Here is a 20794-nt window from a genome sequence, read left to right as displayed (position 1 = left end):
CAAAACAACTATTAGCACTAATAATAGGCACTTAAAATGAGAAACTTAACCAAACAGGAAGTCTACCACAAATAGGCATGCCGCCTGAGATAGACTGACCAAAAGCATTACATGAAACACCCAGACGTGGATTATTGCTGTTAAACAACTAGGTTGATGCTGTTGTAATTGATGGGTTCGTGATGAGTAGTATTCATTAACTGTGATGAACATGCTGATACAGTTCGAGCTTGAATAAAAACACTGGTGTTCTGAATCATGGAACAGGACAGCTCATTGTCAGGAGTGGCTCTTTGTTCTTTTCCTGGTTTCTAACCTTTCTAACCTTCTAATCTGCGGTGTACTGTACTTTGGACTGTGTGTGTGTGTGTGTGTGTGTGTCTGTTAACCCGCCTTTCCTCCTTGGGGAATATTTAAAAGTAATTTAGGGTTGTTGCTACAGAGGGGAAGGGGAATTAGAGCGTTTGTTTCGGTGTGGGTGTATGTGTGCATGTGTGCACAAGCATTGACACACCAGTAAATAAGTCCAGAGAGGGTGGTTACCTCAGCCTGTCTGTGATGTGGGTATTTAACAGTACATTGTGGATTTAGGTAATTTGCATGACAGACACACGCACACATTAACACCAGCATTTATTATGAAATCATTACCGTTGGCAGGTTTTTCCCCTCTCCCTGCCTCACTGCCTTTGATTTTCTTACACTCACTACTTTGCTTATTCGTCTCCTTTCCCTCGATCCGTCCTTGTCCTGACCACTCTTCTGCTGCTGTTTATGAGTGTGTGTTTATTTACTGAGCTGTGTAACCTTATGCCCTGCTGATATGTAGGGCACCTATTTATGAGGTTACCATGGTAGCTGCCACAGTCAGAAGAGAACAGCCAGCACCCATACACATCATTACGTGATCTTCCTCCTCCGTTCTCCATCTCCTCTTCCTTCCTTTCCTTCTTTTTGTTTTGTTTTGTTTTTCTGTCCTCTGCCTCCACATAACTTGTAAGCTCTAGCCATTCTTGCATCTTTCATTCTTTTTTTTTTTGCTTTAGTGCATCTGGATCCCTTATGTTTTTCCTCTTAGTGTCCTACGGTCAAGGAGTCAGTCCACATTGACCACCACTTCACTCCCTGCTCTGTGATTGGCTGTTGTGTTATTTTGGGAGCACAGAAGAACAGTTGTTGCTGTGTGGAGGGCAAAGCAACCCAAGAGGTGCTGATTGGAGCACAGCAGGAGGGGACTTGGAGGGCAGGGCGCGATGGAGTTGGGGTTGTGGGGTGTCCGTTGGCACACCAAGTGTTAATGGTATCGTTACCCTCCACCCCTGGCAGAGCTAAGTGTGGGGGAGACCTAAATCTGTCCACCCCTCTTGTACTATGGCATCCTGCTAACAGACTCACTGTCGCCACAGTGTAAATGGACCTGCATATGTGTGTGTTGGTGTGTGAGGTGTGCGTGTTTATGTGTGTGTTGTGTGTACATTAAGGTTTTCCTACTAGCCCAGGTGTTCATGAACATGTGTGCATTTACATATGTGTTCATGCATGTCAATATCGACGCTGGTGTTTTCATGCCAGCTGGTAAATGTCTGTGTTTGACAAAGGATATAGGTGTGACTGTTTGTTGGCCTTAGCAAAAGCTGACCCAGTGCTACTGTGGGTCACAGCTGAGTTTGGGAATAGCTCTCTGACACACAATACCGACTCTGGTGCTCTGGCAATTATACTTATATTCCTCAGTGCCAACCCCGCCCCCCTGCCTCAGTTACACATTAAACTGCCACTCAAACTGTAAACAAGGCGAGCCCCCTCTCACACAAGTGAGAAAATGCCCTTGCACTCTCACACACACCACCTTGGCAGTTCCGTTAAGCCCACGGGGATGACACCGGCCTCCAGCTGTAGCATCCTTATCTTTGCATATGCTTGTTTATTGTTGTTTCTGCTGCTGACAGACTAATACAGGACTTTCTGCACCTGTCAGAACAGACCCATTAATCTCCATGGATACAGGAAAGCCAGCGAAGATAAATCACAGGAGAGGCAACAACAGTCACGCTGGGAGTGGGGAGACACGCAACCAATGAGGCTGAGAGTAGAGTCAACTAAATCTAGTAGTTAGGTGCAGTCTTTCCTCTCTGTTTGGGAACTATCAGACAAGACATTTCACAGCATACTTCACTCTACATAAATGAGAACACTCTCCTACTATGCAAAATACTGTTACAGCCATGAAATCTGGCCGGTCAGAAAGTGGAACTAGTTTATTGCTATACTTGTGTTTCATACAAACACTGCTGATGTGATGTATTTACGTCTGAAAATAGTGCAAACCAGTTTGCTTCTGTTAGTCACAGCTTTCTGTGAAGCATTAAATAAGTACATTAAGTGTCATTCAAAGCCAATTCAGCATATTTCAGTTTATTGTGAGAGTTTAAACCTCTCTGACCCACCCTGATCTTATTTTTTGGCCAGTTGAGAGAAATCAACTGTTGACCTTTAAAAACAGAAAGCTCTACTGTTTTTGGCCTTGGAAGCCTTAAAAATAGGACAGTGTGATAAAGAAAACATGCAGATGGAAAGGAAATAATGGGAAGACAGGGAAGCTGAATTAATGGATGGACAGCAGTGGGAAGAAGTTTTTTTATTTTTTGTTATCCGAGAAGTTGGCTTAGAGAAAAGAGGAATTCATAGGGAGTTAGAGAAGAAGAGGAGCAGGCAAAGAAAAAAAACAGAGATGACAAAGAGACTCATGGTGGTGGGGGATGGTGGTAACGGGGGGGCCCTGCAGTGTACAGTTGTTGACTCTGGGTCGGACGGGGATGACATCATTCCTCTGCTCCTTCCACAGGAAATAAGGTCACAGCAGGAACCTCGGCCAAGCGCGGAAAGACGCCCATTTCAACCTAGGTGCACTAGCACACAGATGAATGCATCCATTTATACACACACATACAATACTCTCTCATACGGGGGCCTGTGTTGCTATGTGTGAGAGGAGTTTTCCAATACAGTTCATATCATCCAAGGTTAGTGTGAACAATGGAATATTCACCACCCAGCCCTTTGATATACACACAAACACACACTGACGTTGTTCTTTCAAAAGCTGAGAGGACTCCTATTGATGTGATGCATTCCTTAGTCCTCCTAGATCCTGACCTTAACCATAACAATTAAATGCATATGCATAAACCCAACTAATTTTAACTTAAACCTTAAAACCGGACACACACATGCACAGATGGTGGAGTTCATTAATTTTACTGCTTTATTTGGCATACAGTTATCTGCATACACATACACACACAGCACTTTTAAGCAAGTGACATCATAATTCACCACTCCCAGTGCAAGCTGGGATATGGTCCAAATTCCCAGTTCCCAGTGTAGTGCGCATTTGCTGTGTGTGTGTGTGTGTGTACACTTACACAGATGTCTATATGTGTGCACACACACATATGCAAGCCTAACTTTTTTCATGCATTATCTGAAAAGCTCAAACTCAGCGGGAGACACTGCTGCATAAGCTGCTTTGGGCCTCACTTCATGTGGCCATGGAAACCAGCACAACATGTTTATAAGCAGGAGGTATTTGCTGGGACTTCCCTTCCCACCAATATCAGTTGTGCAATCTTGATCTTGGCTGATGGGGACTCCCTTGCAGAATCATGGTACCAGGGGAGATCAAATGGAGACTAGATGTTTTGTAGGTTTATTTCAGAAAACTGTGATGATGTGGGTGTGGCTCACTGTTTAAATGTCTCAGTGTTTGCACATGTCTGTGTGTTTGTTTCTATGTGAAAGAGTTTTTAAATGTTACAGAAAATCATGACTCAGTAGAAGTTTGGGTGTCACCCATGCCCTCAGCCATCTTACTACATACTTCCTGTATTCCCCGAACGCAGCTCCACTCAAACCAGGCCGGGGTGTTTCTCCATAAAACACCTGAGCTGTTAAGATGTCCTTAATAGTAAGTGGGTATAAGTATTTATCTAGACTGAGTGTAAATGAGTTATTGCACTTGACGATCAGGATAGTTTATATCACTTATCTGAAGTCTAGAAGTTTTTGGTACCAGCTTTTTAGAGTCTTTTGAGCTGAGAGTTCCTCCTTGGTGATGCACAGTATAAGCATATGGTTTTCATCATGCAGCTTACTCGCAATTTCAGTCAAAGTTTTATGACCCTTGGCCTTGAATAATATAAAATGAGGGAGATCAAAGGCAGACAGACAGACACAAGCATCTTCTGTTAGGTCCAGGCCCCCATGTGAGGTTTGAGTGCTGGGATAGTTAAGACATGGTAACAAGCAGAGAGCTACTACCCTCTAGTGACTCCGAGCACTTACTGTATCCTGTTACCGAGTACTGTGTTAGTTTGCAGGACTACCTCAGTCCTGTTGTTTAAAATGAAGAGAATCTATAGCTCCATCTACAGGTTAATCATTGATCTGACACCAGCGTTTCAGAGTTTACATCAGAAACTAGTTTCATTGCACAAGTAGGTTCCATCATTTTCCATTTTTAGCATTGTAAAGTGGAAAAACTGCATGTGTTGAAACAATTACACAATCTGTCACCGACTGTGACTGATGACATTATTGTGAAAAATGGTTTTGAAAGATTTACTGGCTGGGAAGTTTTTTGGTGCTTCTAAATAACATGCAGGGTAGGATTGTGACTCTGCATGCAAAATATGCAACATTGACAAGTTCCAGTGCTATCTGACGTCTGCAAAGATTTGTAATATGTCAAATTGCAGGCCTACTGCAAAATGGGCAACCCAGTGTGAAGTGACTATTTCTTAATGCTTTATCCTAACCTTCCTGACTATCTTTACTCTTCTGCCTGAAAAAGAGAGGACACAGGAGCTGCTGTGCTCTGCTGCTGTCTGTGTTGAGCCCCTGACTTGACACTAGTGACAGCTCTCTCACTCCAGCTCCAGCCTGAGGCCCATCACTGTTGCTGATGTAGGATTAGCTCACTTACTCTAAATCCCAAGATAGTCATGGGGAGGTAATGCAGACCTTTCCCTGATACCCATATGTATAAATATAAACGCCTAGCTGGCCAATGAAGACTTGGCGTTTGTTGTTATTAAACATTACTTGACAAGCTGCTGCTGAGGGAGAGGATTCACTGGGCAGTTTTTCTGATGATGTAGCTGGGCAACCTTCCCAGAAATAGGCAGTAAAGTGATACAATAAGTCGAGGCAGCTCCTTATTCTCTTCAAATTTCTGGTTCTTGCTTTTATGAGCAGCAAATATCAGAATGACATACTGGGAGCATTTAGCCAGAATTATCCTGCCAGTATTGGATTATCGCAGATTTATCAGTACGTATGCTGAAAAGTATGCAAAAATGATAGCAATTGAGTAAAGTATATAAAAATTCAATTTTCTAGTCAGCTTTATGACTATCTATTAGCTTTTAATTGTTTAAGTTAATTGTATCTACTGTATATGGGTTAAAGAGACAAGATATAATGTGTTAATTTGTGAGGTTTTAGAGATGTTGAAATACATTTTGATGCTCTAAAATGTCAAACTATTCCCTTAAGTAGGAAGTATGGGACTTGTGACATTTAGTTGTAGACAAACATACGTTTACATCCAGGGTTAATAAAAAAAAAAACGTGTGTGTCAATGACAACGAATGAGCTAAGTACATTTATAAAGCCAATTTATTAAAGGAGCATGACACACTAGGTTTCTGGTCTTGGTCTGTTGCTATTTGTGTGTATGGTATGTCTCTGTAAGTATTTTAAATTCTGTATCGTTAACACCCTTGGCTATTAGCGTGCAGTCTTTTTTGTCCCCGCCTGTGCTGTTGCTTTTCTGCATATCTTGGTGCGTTACTTCATCCTGTTGATAAGAAGAGTGTGTTTCATGTCTCCCGCGTGCACGCAGGCATGTGTCATGCTGCCTGATAATGCTCCAACAAGGAAATGTTAGGCGTCGATAAAAGATGTTTGAAGCTGTGGTAGCGGTTGCTACTAGCAACAGAATGTTAAAGTGAAATGTAACTGCGGGAGGCAGGATATCTCTTTCCCGAAATGTTTTTGTGTTGTGTGTTCATGTAACAGAGGAAGACATCAGCAGATGTATTCGTATCATTCTTATCATATCTTTCAGCATCGTGTGTTTTTAGTCTTCACTGAAATGTCTCTGCTTTTAGTGGATAGATTGCCATTATGTCTTCTCCAGCACAGCCCAAAACCTCTCAGTAGGGTTAAGGTCAGGACTCTGTCGTGACTAATCCATGAGTCAAAATCTGTTTCACAATTTGAGCCTGATGAATCCTGGCATTGTCATCTTGGAATATGTGCGTGCCATCAGCGAAAGAAAATCTCTATTGATAGACAAACCTGGTCATTCAGTCCATTCAGGTAGTCATTGTGACCTCATTGTGTTGGCAGCTGAAACATATTAATCACTGCAGTAAGTATCCAGTGGAGGACTATTCACTATTTGCTTAGTGAAATTGAGCCGGTGATTTTTTTTTTTTCAAATTGGTCAGATTGTCATGAAGATCACTTTTCATCTCGTGTCAGGTCAAATTTTACCTGTGCAAACATACAATACCAAGATTGTGACTGAGATTCACAATAGATCTATGCTGCTGTACCTACTTAACATCAGCATGCTCTAAAACTCTAAACTCTGTGATAAAAACCACACTAAAATGTGTTTATTACAGAGCGACATCTCCTTTCTCTCAGACAGCAACAGCAGCTGTGTTTTTAACTGTTCCCCTGCTGTCCTCTTATTCCGATGTGAGGCAGGCTGTGGCCAGCAGCACTTGAACTCAGTTCATTCTCTGCAGTTTAGAAAAGAGGCTCCCAAGGCAAGTTTACGTGTGTGTTTGAGTGTGTGCGCGTGTGTGTGTGTGTGCGAGGAAGTGAGAATGGGAATAACAAATAGAGCAGCGATGTGAACCGCATTTCCTGCTATTGGCACGGAAACCCAGGGAGCATTCCACCCGCCACTCAATCCAGGGAAAGGGTTATTGCCATGGAGTTGACATTTGGCAGGTCTGGTCCAAAGTGAGGGTGTATATGATCACAAAGATGGGGACAGGGAGTTATGTGATATTAGGTTCATGTTTAAACTTTATTTGTCCCAGTGGGCAGTTGGTTTGACTGCAAGAATTAAAAATAACTTTACATAAAAATACAACAGACATGCAAAACAGCACTTGCCAATGCAGGAATGATTACAGTAATCTATATGAAAGAATTTGGTTTGTCAACCTATTGTAGATATTTACTCAAAAAGGCTAACTGACACATATAGGTGTGATTGTTATAAATAATTTTGACATTTAGCATGCTCAAAATGTGTGTTTTCAAAGAAACCTTACACATTTTAATTTATCTCTCGGCTAGAAAGCTTGTAAAATAGAAAATGAAAAAATAAATTGAGGAGACCAATTAAATGTGTGATCAAAACTCTGTTTAGTTGTCAGAAAAATCTGCTAAATTGTGTATATGTGTGTGTCTATGATGTCATGTGTGCATCCATGTATGTGTGTGAAGTCTGCCCAGTGCCTGAGGCAAAAATAAACATGAAATAGGTTACTATATTTACACAGATAATTTTACACACAGCAGACAGTCAGTTTGACAGAGCAGGTGTGTGTGTGTGTGTGTGTGTGTGTGTGTGTGTGTGTGTGTGTGTGTGTGTGTGTGTGTGTGTGTGTGTGTGTGTGTGTTTAGGAAGTTGTTATGTTCACACTATTCAACTTCTGTGAAAGACTGGAAGAAGCAGTTCCTGTTAACTGGATCCACTGAGGCATACATGCACACCCACAGCCGCCCACTCACACACACACACACACACACACACACACACACACACACACACACACACACACACTCAAATCATATACCATGACAAATTGGGCACATGTATCAAAGCTTGTGTGCTAATTAAACACATAAGGAGGGCATGTGTGCATGTCCGGTAGGTATTTAACAGTTGGGTAAAGATGGCAGTTGGTGTTGGACAGCTGACCCTCGGCCTCAGTCCCGCTGCTCTTCCCATAATTGCATTTACTTGATCAGTGCTGTGACGGCTGCTGACTCACCTGTTCCAGTAGCAGTGGGCTTGGATTAGGTTTGTGCAGTGGGAGTAGGAACGCAGTTGCAGACATAACGCTCAGCACACACATGAACACACCTGTTACTTAGTTTCCTAACCACTTTTAAATGTTTACACTATTGCATTCCCATAACACTCCTCCTTCTGCTTTTTATCTGCTTAAATATCATATAAATAAAATGTTATTGTAACTAAACTAAGTATTTATGTTTCTCACATGATCACTTATTTGCTGGCCCTAATGTTAAAGTAACGTTTTTCAGTCCCTCCTTTTTTTGTGACTGCTGTGGCCTAAAATACCTGATTTCACTGCAGCATTTTATACCAAACATATGATGCACATTGTAGTGTTTTTATGTATGCAGCGGCAACTGAAAATTGCAAAAATAGCTGTGGTTTTTCTATTATTCACAAGCAGGCATCTCATTCCAGTGAGAATAAACCTCACTGTTCTTAGTGTACCAACACATAATTCATGTGCACTTACACACACTCAAACAGGCAAACACATGTATACTACACTAATGTTATTACAAACCATGAATGCAATAAATCTATGTTTATTAACCTCTGTCACAGTGATTTGTCTTGTCTGTTGACCCCATGTTTCAGTCACTCTGGGTGTTTTCTGCACTATAATAGTGTTTGTTAATCCACAACAATGTGGCACATGTTGCAAAATAGTTTACTCCAGAGTGATTTTTTGCAAACATCCCATCACCTTTCTTACTTTCTGAAACTGCAAATGATATACGTAAGCCAGGAAAATGCAGTTTTACACAAAGTAATACCTCAAATACTCATTGTACGTGTGGAGTGTTCAGGGACAGAACAGACTGTAGGTCAGATTAGTATAAAAGTTGCAACGATTGGACAGAATTGCTTGAATTTGCATGAACTGCTTTAATCACAACATCAAGAAGGGACTGGTTTGTAGCATATTAAAAGAAGACCTGGCCTCCGAACTAACCCACATACTATATCATTACTTACAATAAGTGTGCCTCCCCATGGGAACAGTCTGTCTCACTGGCTGTTCATGTTATCTGATCAGATTGCATTTATTGTTCCATAAGCTGTAGTGGAACATTAAAAGACATTTAAAAGAGTTGGCTCGTACTTATGTCTTGAAGACTATGTGAAAAGGGGAAGGGACGTGCAGGTTTTAGGACCAGGCAGAGACATTTTAAGAGGGCCGGGTTGCTGACTGTCAGTCAGACAGGAAAAGAGCACACAGCTGCCCAGTGGCATCAGTTCTGCCTCCTTTTACACACACAAATACACTCACATTTACATGCACACGCATATGTCTTTATACAGAGATTTATTATAGTAAAAGTGCATTGCTCCAGTTGATTAAGTTGCACGGAGGAGGCGGTGGGAACTATCTGTGATTACAGTCAGAGAGGAGATATGAAAGGACAGAGAAAGAGAGAGAGGCAGGGTGGGGTGTGGGGGTGGTGTGGAAGGGGGAGGGGGGGTTTACAATGATGTGAAAAGGTGGAGGTGCTTTCCCAGTTTTGCTCATTTGTTGATAGACACTCTTGTTTCTAGTGCTTGTATAATGTTTCCCTCTGCTGCTTGGAAGTGAGAAGTGGACAGAAACAAGACAATGTGTGTGTGTGTGTGTGTGTGTGTGTGTGTGTGTGTGTGTGTGTGTGTGTCTGTGTGTCTGTGTGTCTGTGTGTCTGTGTGTCTGTGTGTCTGTGTGTGGGATCGGTATGTGACCTTGGCTTCAGTACAGTTGTTCCAAAGCATTCCGTGGAGCGTAGAGGGAGCTGAGAGGAGTTACCCTAAAATGCAAGGTGACTCACTTATTTTTCTGGAAAGTTGCTCACACACTCATGCGCACATCCTGAGGTGTACAAGATCTGCCCGTTGTTCATCTCTTATTCAGTTACTGTGATGGCATTATTGCACAGTGATGAAATACACACTGAAAGAGTGCTCACACAGACAGCAAAATCACACAACACAGCTTCACGATGAAATTAAATAGCACTATGGGAGAAAAGCAGCAAAAACACTGCACTTCTACTTGAATATATCCTTCTGTTTCATCTTACTGTGTAGCACTAGAGGGCACTAGACTCTCACAACCATAGTTTGTTAAAATGTGCCAACAGATCCTGAGAAATTGAAATTTCCTTTTGCTTGACAGTGAGTGGCAAGTGTTATATATGGCACAGTATATGTTATATGACAGACATTTGGTGGAGCATCTTAGTATTTTAACTAGACAAGTTTAAACTAGGCATTGCTTGTCTGTCCTGAGGGATCCCCTCTCTGGCTGCACTGTCAAATTTCAGATTGGTGTTTCTTGGCACTGAGGAGGTTTTGACCTGATGTGGCATTGCCCAGAAAAAGAGCCAACTCTGTGCTCTCTGGCAGATGGAGGAAGTTCTACTGGCAAAATCCGTACTCCAATCTATTCCTACTAATAGTAATTAAGTTTTGCCATATGTGCTAATTTACCAATGGATGTGAATATATTTTAGATACCTTTGTTGAATTGCTGTGTTCTCTGTTTATGGAGTTGTAGAAATATTTGGGTATTTTTCTGAAGAACTGAAATTATGCAGAGAAATAATCTGCACCAGTAACAATAGCCACTTGCAGACTAAATCAGGAGTTATTGTACCTTTCATACATGCATATATTTTAATAATGTTAGTGTTCCAGCAGAAGGAAGGCTACTTTAAGTCAGGGAGTTAGGTCAGTGGAATTACCGTATGTCAACACATATAACAACAGGTGCTTTGCTCGCTGATTCATCACTTGATCCCAAATTACCTCTACAGAAATATTTTGGCTTACTTGTGCTATCCACTCAAACTAAAGTACCGGCTCAGGCTGTCTGCAGTCAGATTATTTCAATCAGAGTCGCTTTGAATTGTAACTTCCCACTGGCTAACTTTAGTCAAAGAGAGGGACTGCCTGCAAACACTACACACAGATATGCAACATGGTTGAACCCCCCCCCACCTTACTCCCACCCCCCAACCTAAGGCTCAGGACAGCCGGTTTGCTGTGTGTGTGTGTGTGTGTGTGTGTGTGTGTGTGTTGCCAGACCCCGGCATGGCTCATGTTTCTCAGTGCAGTTTGTCAGAGCCCAGCTTGGAGCAGCAGGCACCAGCGAGACTACACCAAATACATACATCCAGAGCTGACAGGGTCACACTAGTGGGTTTCTACCTCAGAGAGAAGCCACCACTTGGGGCTGTGATTTGCCATCAAACAGCCCAGCACCATGCTTCTGCTTTCTGGCCTTCACAGCAGCACAGGGATCTTATGGAACATCTCTTTACACGCATATGCTGCTGGATTACCACTGTGCAGGGCAAAGTTTTGGGAGCATGTGCATTTAAGTGCAATCTAAAAAACAGATATTTTGTCAGTGTGATTGCCAAATCACACACATGCTGGATATTACTTTGCATTGCAGTTTTTGGTTAGTGGAGCTCTGAGCTGTTAAGTGGACTTTATTGCTACAGCCCAGTCAACTTTCTTTCGCAAGTTGTTTGGTCCATCTGTAGTCACCGTGTCAGTAGCCACACCGGTGGTCGTGTTCGGTGGCGGGTTGCAAGTCTCGGCCCCAACTATGATGATCAAGGAGACATCATTACGCCGGGACCCTGACTTAAGGGGGGAGTTGGCCTTTCTGGCCAGGGGGTGTGACTTCGTTCTCCCCTCACGTTTCAAGAAGAGACTCAAGTCTTTCCAGCAGCAGCAGGTCAGTCAGTGCAATAGGCAAGAAGGACAAAGTGCAACTTTGGACTGCGAATGAGAAATATGAGAATGTTAATGTACACACAAACTAGTCTCAAACTATTTATAAACTGATTATCTCCTAATGTGAATCTTATTCTCTTACAGACAAGCGCAGATGTTCACATATTAAATACATTCACATATCTACATTCACAGTAGATGCATTTTGTTGCTCTCATCCACACTGAGTGGCATGCTTCGGACGACAAACTATTCTGAGTCAGATACCAGCAGAGTATTAATAGGGCGGGAGGTGTAGGAATAGAGTGATAGAATGAACGCTGTGAAGGAGAGTGGGAGGGGGGGACTGCTACAGCTGTTCTGCTCAATACACACATTTTGGAAGAAGACACACACCAGGCACCAAGGACATATTTTGATTAAAGCAGCGTTAATTAAACCTGGTTTCTTATCTTTTTATTTCACTTATTGAAATATCTAACTTTTTACATGTTCATCCTCCTCGAACACTGAGTGCAAAATGTTGTACCAGACCTAATGCCTTGCCATTGCTGGTATTGTAAATTGTAGATAGTAATCATGAATAAACAGTCTAATATTAACTGTATATTGATAATATTAAATAATGTGTTCATTGCTTTTTTTGTTTATTACATATTTACTTTTGCTGGATCATGGCTGGAATACTATAAAATCACTGCTTAGTTATATAATACTCATTTCTATTCCTATTGGTGCATTATGCACAGAATAATATAGTTCAAAGCTTGATCATAAATGCTGCATATATGCATAATTACTGTCCATCCGTCAATTATTTGATTATTTGATTTATTCCACGCTCACATTTACACCTGTGGACAATTTGGAGTCACCTGGTAACCTAACTGCATGTGTGCAGGATGTGACAGACAATGAATAAATAAATAGTACATTCATCAACAGATAAGCATCCCCAACCCTGCTAGTGCATTACCACATGTGATTTCCCATTTCTCTCTTTTTTTAGGTCCAGTCCAAACCAGAAAAGAAACCAGGCACACCTCCACCAGCTCCTGCCCCGACAACAGCCACACCCACCCCCACTCCACGCCCGCCCAGCCCTCCTCCAGCTCCGGTGATAGTCACACCTCCTCCGCCTGCCATCAACATTCCCAGGTTCTACTACCCCCGTGGGCTTCCTGCCCTGGGCCAAGCGTCCAACCACGATGCAAACATCACTGCCATCGAGACGGCCTTCGCTGAGTTTGAGGAGGAGAAGGCTGACATATATGAAATGGGCAAGATCGCAAAGGTAAGCAGTTGAACTCTTGACATTTCTAATCAGCATTCTAGATATACGAGTATGTATTTTATAAAAAGATTAGCATCAAACATTTACTTGCAGTACATTTAATCCTCAGTCATGTTTCATCTTGAGATTATCACTGTACTTCAGTCAATACATGTTTTCTGGAAAGATTTTCTTTTCTCCAGAAATCATCACACACTGTTTCTTTACACAGTATCAACAATTGGTTGATACTTTGCTATTTTTCAACTGTACTCTGATGCTCCTTTCTAAGAAGTGTAATCATATGTTTTAGGAGGAAAACTTCCTGATATTGTGAAGTACGTAGTTATTTTTCATGGTAAGATAATGGTGATGTTTTTGCTCAGGCATGTGGTTGTCCACTTTACTGGAAGGCCCCCATGTTCTACGCAGCAGGTGGTGAGAGGACAGGCTTTGTGTCTGTACACTCCTTCATTGCAACCTGGAGGAAGTAAGTCAGACACTATGTTCATCTTAACACTACTTCATATCATAGTTTAACTCAGAGCGGATTGTAATCATTCTAAACTTGTCTCTTATCGTCCGCAGGTTGCTGCACAGTTGCCACGATGATGCATCAAGGTTTATTTACCTGCTGGCCAAACCTGGCTGTAACTACCTGGAGCAGGAGGACTTCATTCCTCTACTGCAGGTACATACCTTATCAACACTGATCACTGAGACAAGATACTTAGACGTCTGTCCCATCTTCTGTACTTCCACAAATCTCTGTAAATGATGTTTTTTTCTGTTGTGTCCTGTTTGTACTTGTCTGATTAGGACATAGTGGACACCCACCCTGGGCTCACATTTCTGAAGGATGCACCCGAATTCCATTCCCGCTACATAACAACGGTAAATGGAATGAATAATAATCAGCTGTTAGCTGTATTTTGTTTTGTTTCGTAATGTATTTCAGTTTCAGTATTGGATTGCTACCATTTGTTTCACATTATTAAAGGTTTGCTGAGTTGACTCTAATTAAGCTAGATTAAACAGTGTTGTATGTATAAGATTAACACACAAAAAAGGAAGCATAAGAATTTGTTTTTCCTTTGATACTAGTGCTTTTCGAATGGACTTCTACATTTTGGTATTGATATTTTTACATCACAGTCAGATGAATAGTTAATGTCAATGACTCTTGTCACTGACAATGACTGTCAGCAAATTTCCCCTGTGCACATCTAGTAACTTTAGCAGCAGGCTATGTTGGCATGTGTATCTGTGAAAGTTGGTGTGGACGGTGATTGCTGCTCCACATGAAACCGAAGTTAAGGGCTTGGTGCCCAGAAGTGCAGAGATGCAGAGGAGGCCGTGCTCTGGTGTATCAGACTGCAGTGACGTCACAGAAACACTGATGCCCCCTACAGCCCCCAAAAGCAGAGGCCTCTGCCCTTCACGTACCCATGTTAAGATACTTCCTTCAGTTTACACTAGCTGGCCCGCTACTGTAGGAGACATGAATAGTCGTGGAACGTTCATGTACTAGGAATTTGGAGCTAATATGCTCTTTAGTCAGCCCAAATGTTCAGCAACAGGGTTCCTCTTGTTTCCTTTGTGTGATGATTGTATTTATTCTGTTTGTGTTGCTGTGAACATTATCCATTTTATTAAGTAAATTGACTAATAATTATTAACCTCGTTTGGATACTCTATACTTTTAACTAAGGTGATCCAGCGGATATTTTATGTGGTAAACCGTTCGTGGACGGGTCGCGTCACCATGATGGAGCTGAGGAGAAGCAACTTCCTACAGACGCTGGCTCTGCTGGAGGAGGAGGACGACATCAACCAGATCACTGACTACTTCTCCTACGAGCACTTCTACGTCATCTACTGCAAGTTTTGGGAACTGGACACTGACCATGACCTGTACATTGACCCCAAAGACCTGGCGAGATACAACGATCACGGTAAGAACAACTTGTAGCTGAGGATTTATTTTCCTCATCGGAAACGCATCCATACCAGATCCACGGGGGTTATTCTACAAAAACCTGACATATATCAAGAAAGCAGGCAGACCTCAAGTGTGTTTTGATGTTAATTGTGCTACATGACCTTGTAACTAACAACTTACAGAATTGATTGTAATTTATGCACAATGGTTTACAACAGTATCGGTTTATTTCTGTGTCTTTGACCAAAATCACATTAGCTGTTTTTCTTATTTTCTCCACTCACAGCATCCTCAAACAGAATCATTGAGAGATTGTTTTCAGGGGCTGTTACACGGTAAGCACAAATATATATAAACAAATGCGGAGAGGCTGATTACTTCACTGGCAGTATTGAATGTGAATGGCTCTATCTCTTGTCTCCAGGGGTAATGCTGTGCAGAGAGAAGGCAGGATGAGTTATGCAGAGTTTGTCTGGTTCCTCATATCTGAGGAGGATAAGAAAAATCCCACCAGGTAATCAGTCAGTCCATGGTAGTGCATTACTTTCCACTTATGTGTCTAACAAATCGTTGGCAGCCAAGCTGGTTGACATTTGTGTTTATGTGCTTTTTGTAACTCTGCTTGATTTTGTCATTTCCCCTCCAGTGTTGAGTACTGGTTCCGGTGTATGGACGTTGATGGCGATGGTGTCCTGTCCATGTTTGAGTTGGAGTATTTCTATGAAGAACAGTGTGAGAGGATGGAAAGGATGGGTATTGAACCTCTGCCCTTCCAGGATTTACTCTGCCAGATGCTGGATCTGGTTAAACCTGAAAGCTCAGGTCAGTGCTACTACAAGCTTACCTTTGATATTTTTCCCCATTTTGATAAGTGGGTTATCTTTTCTCTCTGTAGGAAAACCCCAGCCCTTTGCTGGCCTTTTTAGACCTTACTATCTGAATAAGTATGTGTGTATTATATTCCCCAGGTAAGATAACCCTGGGTGATCTGAAGCGCTGCCGGATGGCCCATATATTCTTTGACACCTTCTTCAACCTAGAGAAATATCTGGACCATGAACAGAGAGACCCGTTTGCTGTTCAGAAGGTGTGTGTAAATGTCTTCTGCTTTTCTGCATGTTTGAACAACTGTTTCATGTCATCAGACTCGAATGACGACATAGAGCTGTTCAGGTTAATTAGTGCCACCTGTTCACGAGAAGCTGTGTTAACATAATCAACAACCCTAAAACTAGCTGCACATATAGATGCTGTCTATTGTGGGAAAGTTTTATGCAGAAAAATGTCATACAGTGTAAAAATAGGAATTACTTTAATTCTGTTATCAGAAATCAGCAAGCTAAGCATTAAAATTTCATGAAAAATAGCATGAGCATGAGGTGAATAATCACTAAGACCAGCTGACACAGCAAGAGGAGGGAGAGAATTTCTCTATTCTACAAAATCCTGAAATGTAGAAGCTGCTGTGCAACATTCTTTTTAAATTCACAATTCTGTTTCTAAAGAAAAATAATGATTTTTATACTATGTTTGTGGTGTGCATGTATTATTGCAGGACATTGATAGTGATGGTCCAGAGCCATCTGACTGGGATAAATACGCCTCAGAGGAGTATGAGATACTGGTGGCAGAGGAGACCGCAAATGAACAGCTACACGAGGGGTATGACACACCCGCACTCACACATATGCACTTTCCCTAGTATGGAAATGCAATTAAGGCTTTTAAAAGCCCGAGTCTTCTGCTTCTCAAGAAAAGCTTGATTACTACTACAGTGTGTATGCAGCAACAGTTAACCATTTCTTCTATTTCTACTGTGTGTTTTTACTCAGGTCATTTGATGATGACTATGAATCTGAGGAGCTTCAAGTCCCTGGAGAGATTGGAAACAAAATGGAAAAATTAGTAATATCAGACCTGTCAGCATAAACGTCTTTCTCTGGATTTCTGGGGCTTCTCTTTTTGGAAAACAGACAGAAACCAAGAGATAAGGTTTCCTTGGAATTAAGGCAAAGACGGGAGGGAAAATTGGATTCTGGCTCCTGCCTTGTGATGACTCTGAAGTCTCCTCAGAATGGACTCATCATGTGTGTGTTTGACCGTAAACCAGTACTGTCCTGTGTGTGGTGCAATAATGCATCTGTATTGATGCAGATAACAATGTCACTGCCTCCACATTTTCACTTCATATGTGTGAACTAAGCCAACAATGGAGGGAGAAGTGCTCAATAAGCTCCGAAGGAATCCAGAAGAAAACGATGAATTCCCCTGTGAAGACAATCACCTGCTTTTTCAGTTGGTTCTGTGTTAAAGGCGACGTGTAGACTATCAGTTAAAACATATAGCCTCCTAGAGAAACAGGGAAAGAGAAACCAATGTCAGTGACAGACACTGGGATTCAAAAGAGCAGTCAGCTGCTCATTTATACAACATACAGATAGACACTGCCATCAGAAAATACTGCCTTTGTAAAGAACATTGTTGAATCTAATCTCCGATCTAATCTAAACCGCTATTCCCTTCAGGGAGGAATCATGCAACACCATAGCTAGTTGTACCAGCACCTCTCTGTGGCTAGTCTGTGCTACTGCAGAAGAGGGTGCACGATAACTGCCTAAACATTTTCAAGAGGGAAATCTGTTCACTGCACAGCTTGAGCTGCTCTATTCTCAGTGTGGCATTATCAGGCCTCCACCTCTGGACCCCTGTTGTAAAACTTTCTAAACCTGACATGGACTGTAATGTGGCAGCCATTCACTTCGGTGAGTTTGTTCTCAACAGGTGAAATAGTGAAAGGATGCATTCACAAACACATCGAACTCTCTGGTAGAGTTGACCACCCACCCATTTCCATCTGTGACATTTATATTATTATATGCACACAAGAACTGTGAGTTGCCTCGATCAGTTTCACGCAGTCATCCAGCTCGGCGGCACCACACTGTATGTTTCTCACGTCCCTGTGATTGTGTACAGTGCCTGGTAAATACATTGATTTGTACTTGTCATTTATACCAAAACTGTCTTTTTATGCTCAGTCATTGTCATATACCATTTGTTTTACAAAAAGTAACTACTAACTAATGCTGATCGCCATGTAACACACAAACCAAACACACCAATAAGGACGCCTCTACAGTACATCAAAAATATATTAAAAAACTCACTCTAGTGGCACTTGGCATTGTAAAAAGTTTGTGTTTTGAGTTCTGAGATAATGTCTCTGACTCCATCCTGTTACAATGAAAGTGAACTTTCTGCTAGAGAAATAATCCCAACATTAAGATTTGTGTTTAATCCAGAGTAATAACATGTCTCCTGCCATGACCTAATGCTGCTGAATTTGTTTTTTTAAACGTAGATGTAATTTTTTCACTTGAGTACCACAAATCAAATTCCATTTACCACTGTTGCATTGAGCTGGAGACAGAAATGCTTGCGACAGACATCTTTAAACATACGCAGATAAAAGCTTAAATAAATGTGCATAGACAGATAAAGGTAAGTAGGATTTTGTTTGTTAATTTGTGTGAACTGATCCTTTAAATCGATTATTTGCTACGGTGCACTCACTGGAACAGGTGTGTGTGTGTGTGTGTGTGTACACTGCCCACATTATAATAGCTAGAAGGCTGTGTTTGCTGATAAATCGCTGATAGAGGCATGTGTTTTAGCAGCATGTGATATGTAGTACTCCATTTTGGGCTGTTCATATGTCATAAACGTTGCCATGGGGATGGTTCAGCTGGGGTCACTGAGTGTATATGCTTGTATAACTCTCTAATGAGAAATAGGACAGCTCTCGTCCTTTCCTTCAATTTCACTGGCATATATTGTACAGTATGCCCAATACTGACACTTATCTTACGCAGACATGCACATTACTCTACTGTTCTTATTTAAAGGGAGTATAAAAAGCTGCAAGGCCTTATCGACTCTGAGTGTCCACTTTCTGCTCTATAGCTATTGTAAATGCCTGACTGTGTATTAAACTATATTATTATAATGATAATCGTAATTATAAGCCATTATACAGTAGATATAACGGCTCCGATTGTTGATGTATTTAATGGTTTGTATTGCTGTGCCACTGTGTGGCTCGGGATGGGGGGGGGTAAATTATGTTAGCTGTGTGTATGTTCATGTGTTTGATGCACGGTGGAGCTCATCGGCAAAGCAGGGGAACTCCCCTGAAGGACTGATATGAAGCTTTGTCCACCAGACAATCACAGATGAGACACATCCCATATGGAAACCTCTAAGACTGATGTTTCACTGTTGTGATTACACACACACACACACACACACACACAGAAAAAACTTTTTCACCCAGACAGTATTTAAGCAGAAGTGCTAACAATGATGAGATGTCTCACATTGCTAACTTTCTGGCTCTATGCAAAAGTGTTGTAGTGCTCACACATGCAGCATCAATCAAGGAAAGAAGCCATTCAGGACTTTTATTTTGAAATTATATCTCTACTGTGAGAGGTAGAGAACAGACCTTTATTTTGATGTGCAGATGAGACTTGAGTAAGATGGGATGTAATACAAAATGCAAATCCTGATGGTTACGTTATTGGAATCTTTCTTTCTTTCTTTCTTTCTTTCTTTCTTTTTCTTTCTCATTTTCTGCTGTTTCCTGTTATTTGTTGCTTTTGTATGAAGTTTAAATAAAGATGTTTTAAGAATATTAATTATCTTTATGATTACCGGCATCTTTTATCCTCCATTACACTCGGACACACACACACACACACACACACACACACACACACACACACACACACACACACACACAGAGCATACTCCATCATTCCCTCCTTGTGTACACACTCTGTGTGCTGCAGGTGTCATTTACTGCCTTTGAAACTGGTCCATGTTCTGTCTGGGGTTCTGTCCTTTTTACCTGGCAGCAGCGTTTGAGACATATTTTCTTATTTTGTACATGTGGTATATAAATATGTGTTATGTCACTTTATTTACACTTCACCAAGCCACCCTTGTTTTTTTGTTTTTTTTGCTGTTCTTTAAACATATTTAAAATTGACACTGTGACACATGAAGGCAACTGAGGTTTTTGGAGTTTGTTTTCTCTTTAAGTGCAGGAAATGATTTGATGCCACTTGAGTTTGTTGAGGGTTCTCAGATCCACAAAGCTTGGACTGTGACTGGCAAACATGATGTAAGCACAACTCCTCTGAATCACTGTGTCTGGCGTCACTGTTGTCATGACAAACAGGGGCCAAAACAGGAAGTCACTGGTGAGTGTGGCACATTGTTGATTGTACTTCAGACTGAAAACATCTTCATCCCAACTTGACTGAGGATCACCTAATGTTAGAGTTTGTCTATACCATGACACCAATCTTGCCTGGGTTTTTCCACCACTATTCCACCCTTAGAGCAGTTGCCACTGGATACTTGACTCATGCTTTTGTTTTTTTACCAGTAACGTTACTGGTCAGGCAGTGGCATACGTCCAAACCAAACAGGAGCTCCTGACATTACTCCAAAATCAAAAAATGTCAACCTGCTTGTGGTGCTGATCACCACAGCTTAATCCTGGTGGCTATGAATCCAAATTGTAATAACTTACATTACTTCAGAGAATGTATTCTGGATAAAATCATTGTGTTGTAGTTACCCCACCTACCACCATCTACCAGATACTCACTAATACTCATACATAAAACACATAATTTTAGATCTTTTCTCAGAGATGTAATTCGGGTCAAACTAAGGTTGA

The 20794-nt window shown here is 41.5% G+C and overlaps 1 protein-coding gene across 3 annotated transcripts in view; it reads left to right on the top strand.

The window, feature by feature from the left end:
* Nucleotides 1-19693, top strand: part of ppp2r3a (protein phosphatase 2, regulatory subunit B'', alpha) — a 51322-nt gene extending 31629 nt beyond the window's left edge. For 2 of the 3 annotated variants that reach the window (XM_026339837.1, XM_026339838.1), the window contains exons 3-13: nt 12840-13124; nt 13490-13593; nt 13692-13794; nt 13923-13997; nt 14815-15058; nt 15332-15380; nt 15470-15559; nt 15692-15867; nt 16014-16132; nt 16601-16707; nt 16878-19693. In XM_026339837.1, coding sequence (XP_026195622.1) covers nt 12840-13124; nt 13490-13593; nt 13692-13794; nt 13923-13997; nt 14815-15058; nt 15332-15380; nt 15470-15559; nt 15692-15867; nt 16014-16132; nt 16601-16707; nt 16878-16974 — 1449 coding nt within the window. In that variant the 3' untranslated portion in view covers nt 16975-19693. Of the gene's footprint in view, nt 1-10672; nt 11832-12839; nt 13125-13489; nt 13594-13691; nt 13795-13922; nt 13998-14814; nt 15059-15331; nt 15381-15469; nt 15560-15691; nt 15868-16013; nt 16133-16600; nt 16708-16877 lie in introns of those variants that run through there. The other variant, XM_026339839.1, reaches the window with a different exon arrangement.
* The last annotated feature ends 1101 nt before the right edge of the window (nt 19694-20794 follow it).

Source organism: Anabas testudineus, chromosome 22 (assembly GCF_900324465.2).
Source record: "Anabas testudineus chromosome 22, fAnaTes1.2, whole genome shotgun sequence".
NCBI lineage: Eukaryota > Metazoa > Chordata > Actinopteri > Anabantiformes > Anabantidae > Anabas > Anabas testudineus.
This window is presented reverse-complemented; position numbering and strand designations above follow the sequence as displayed.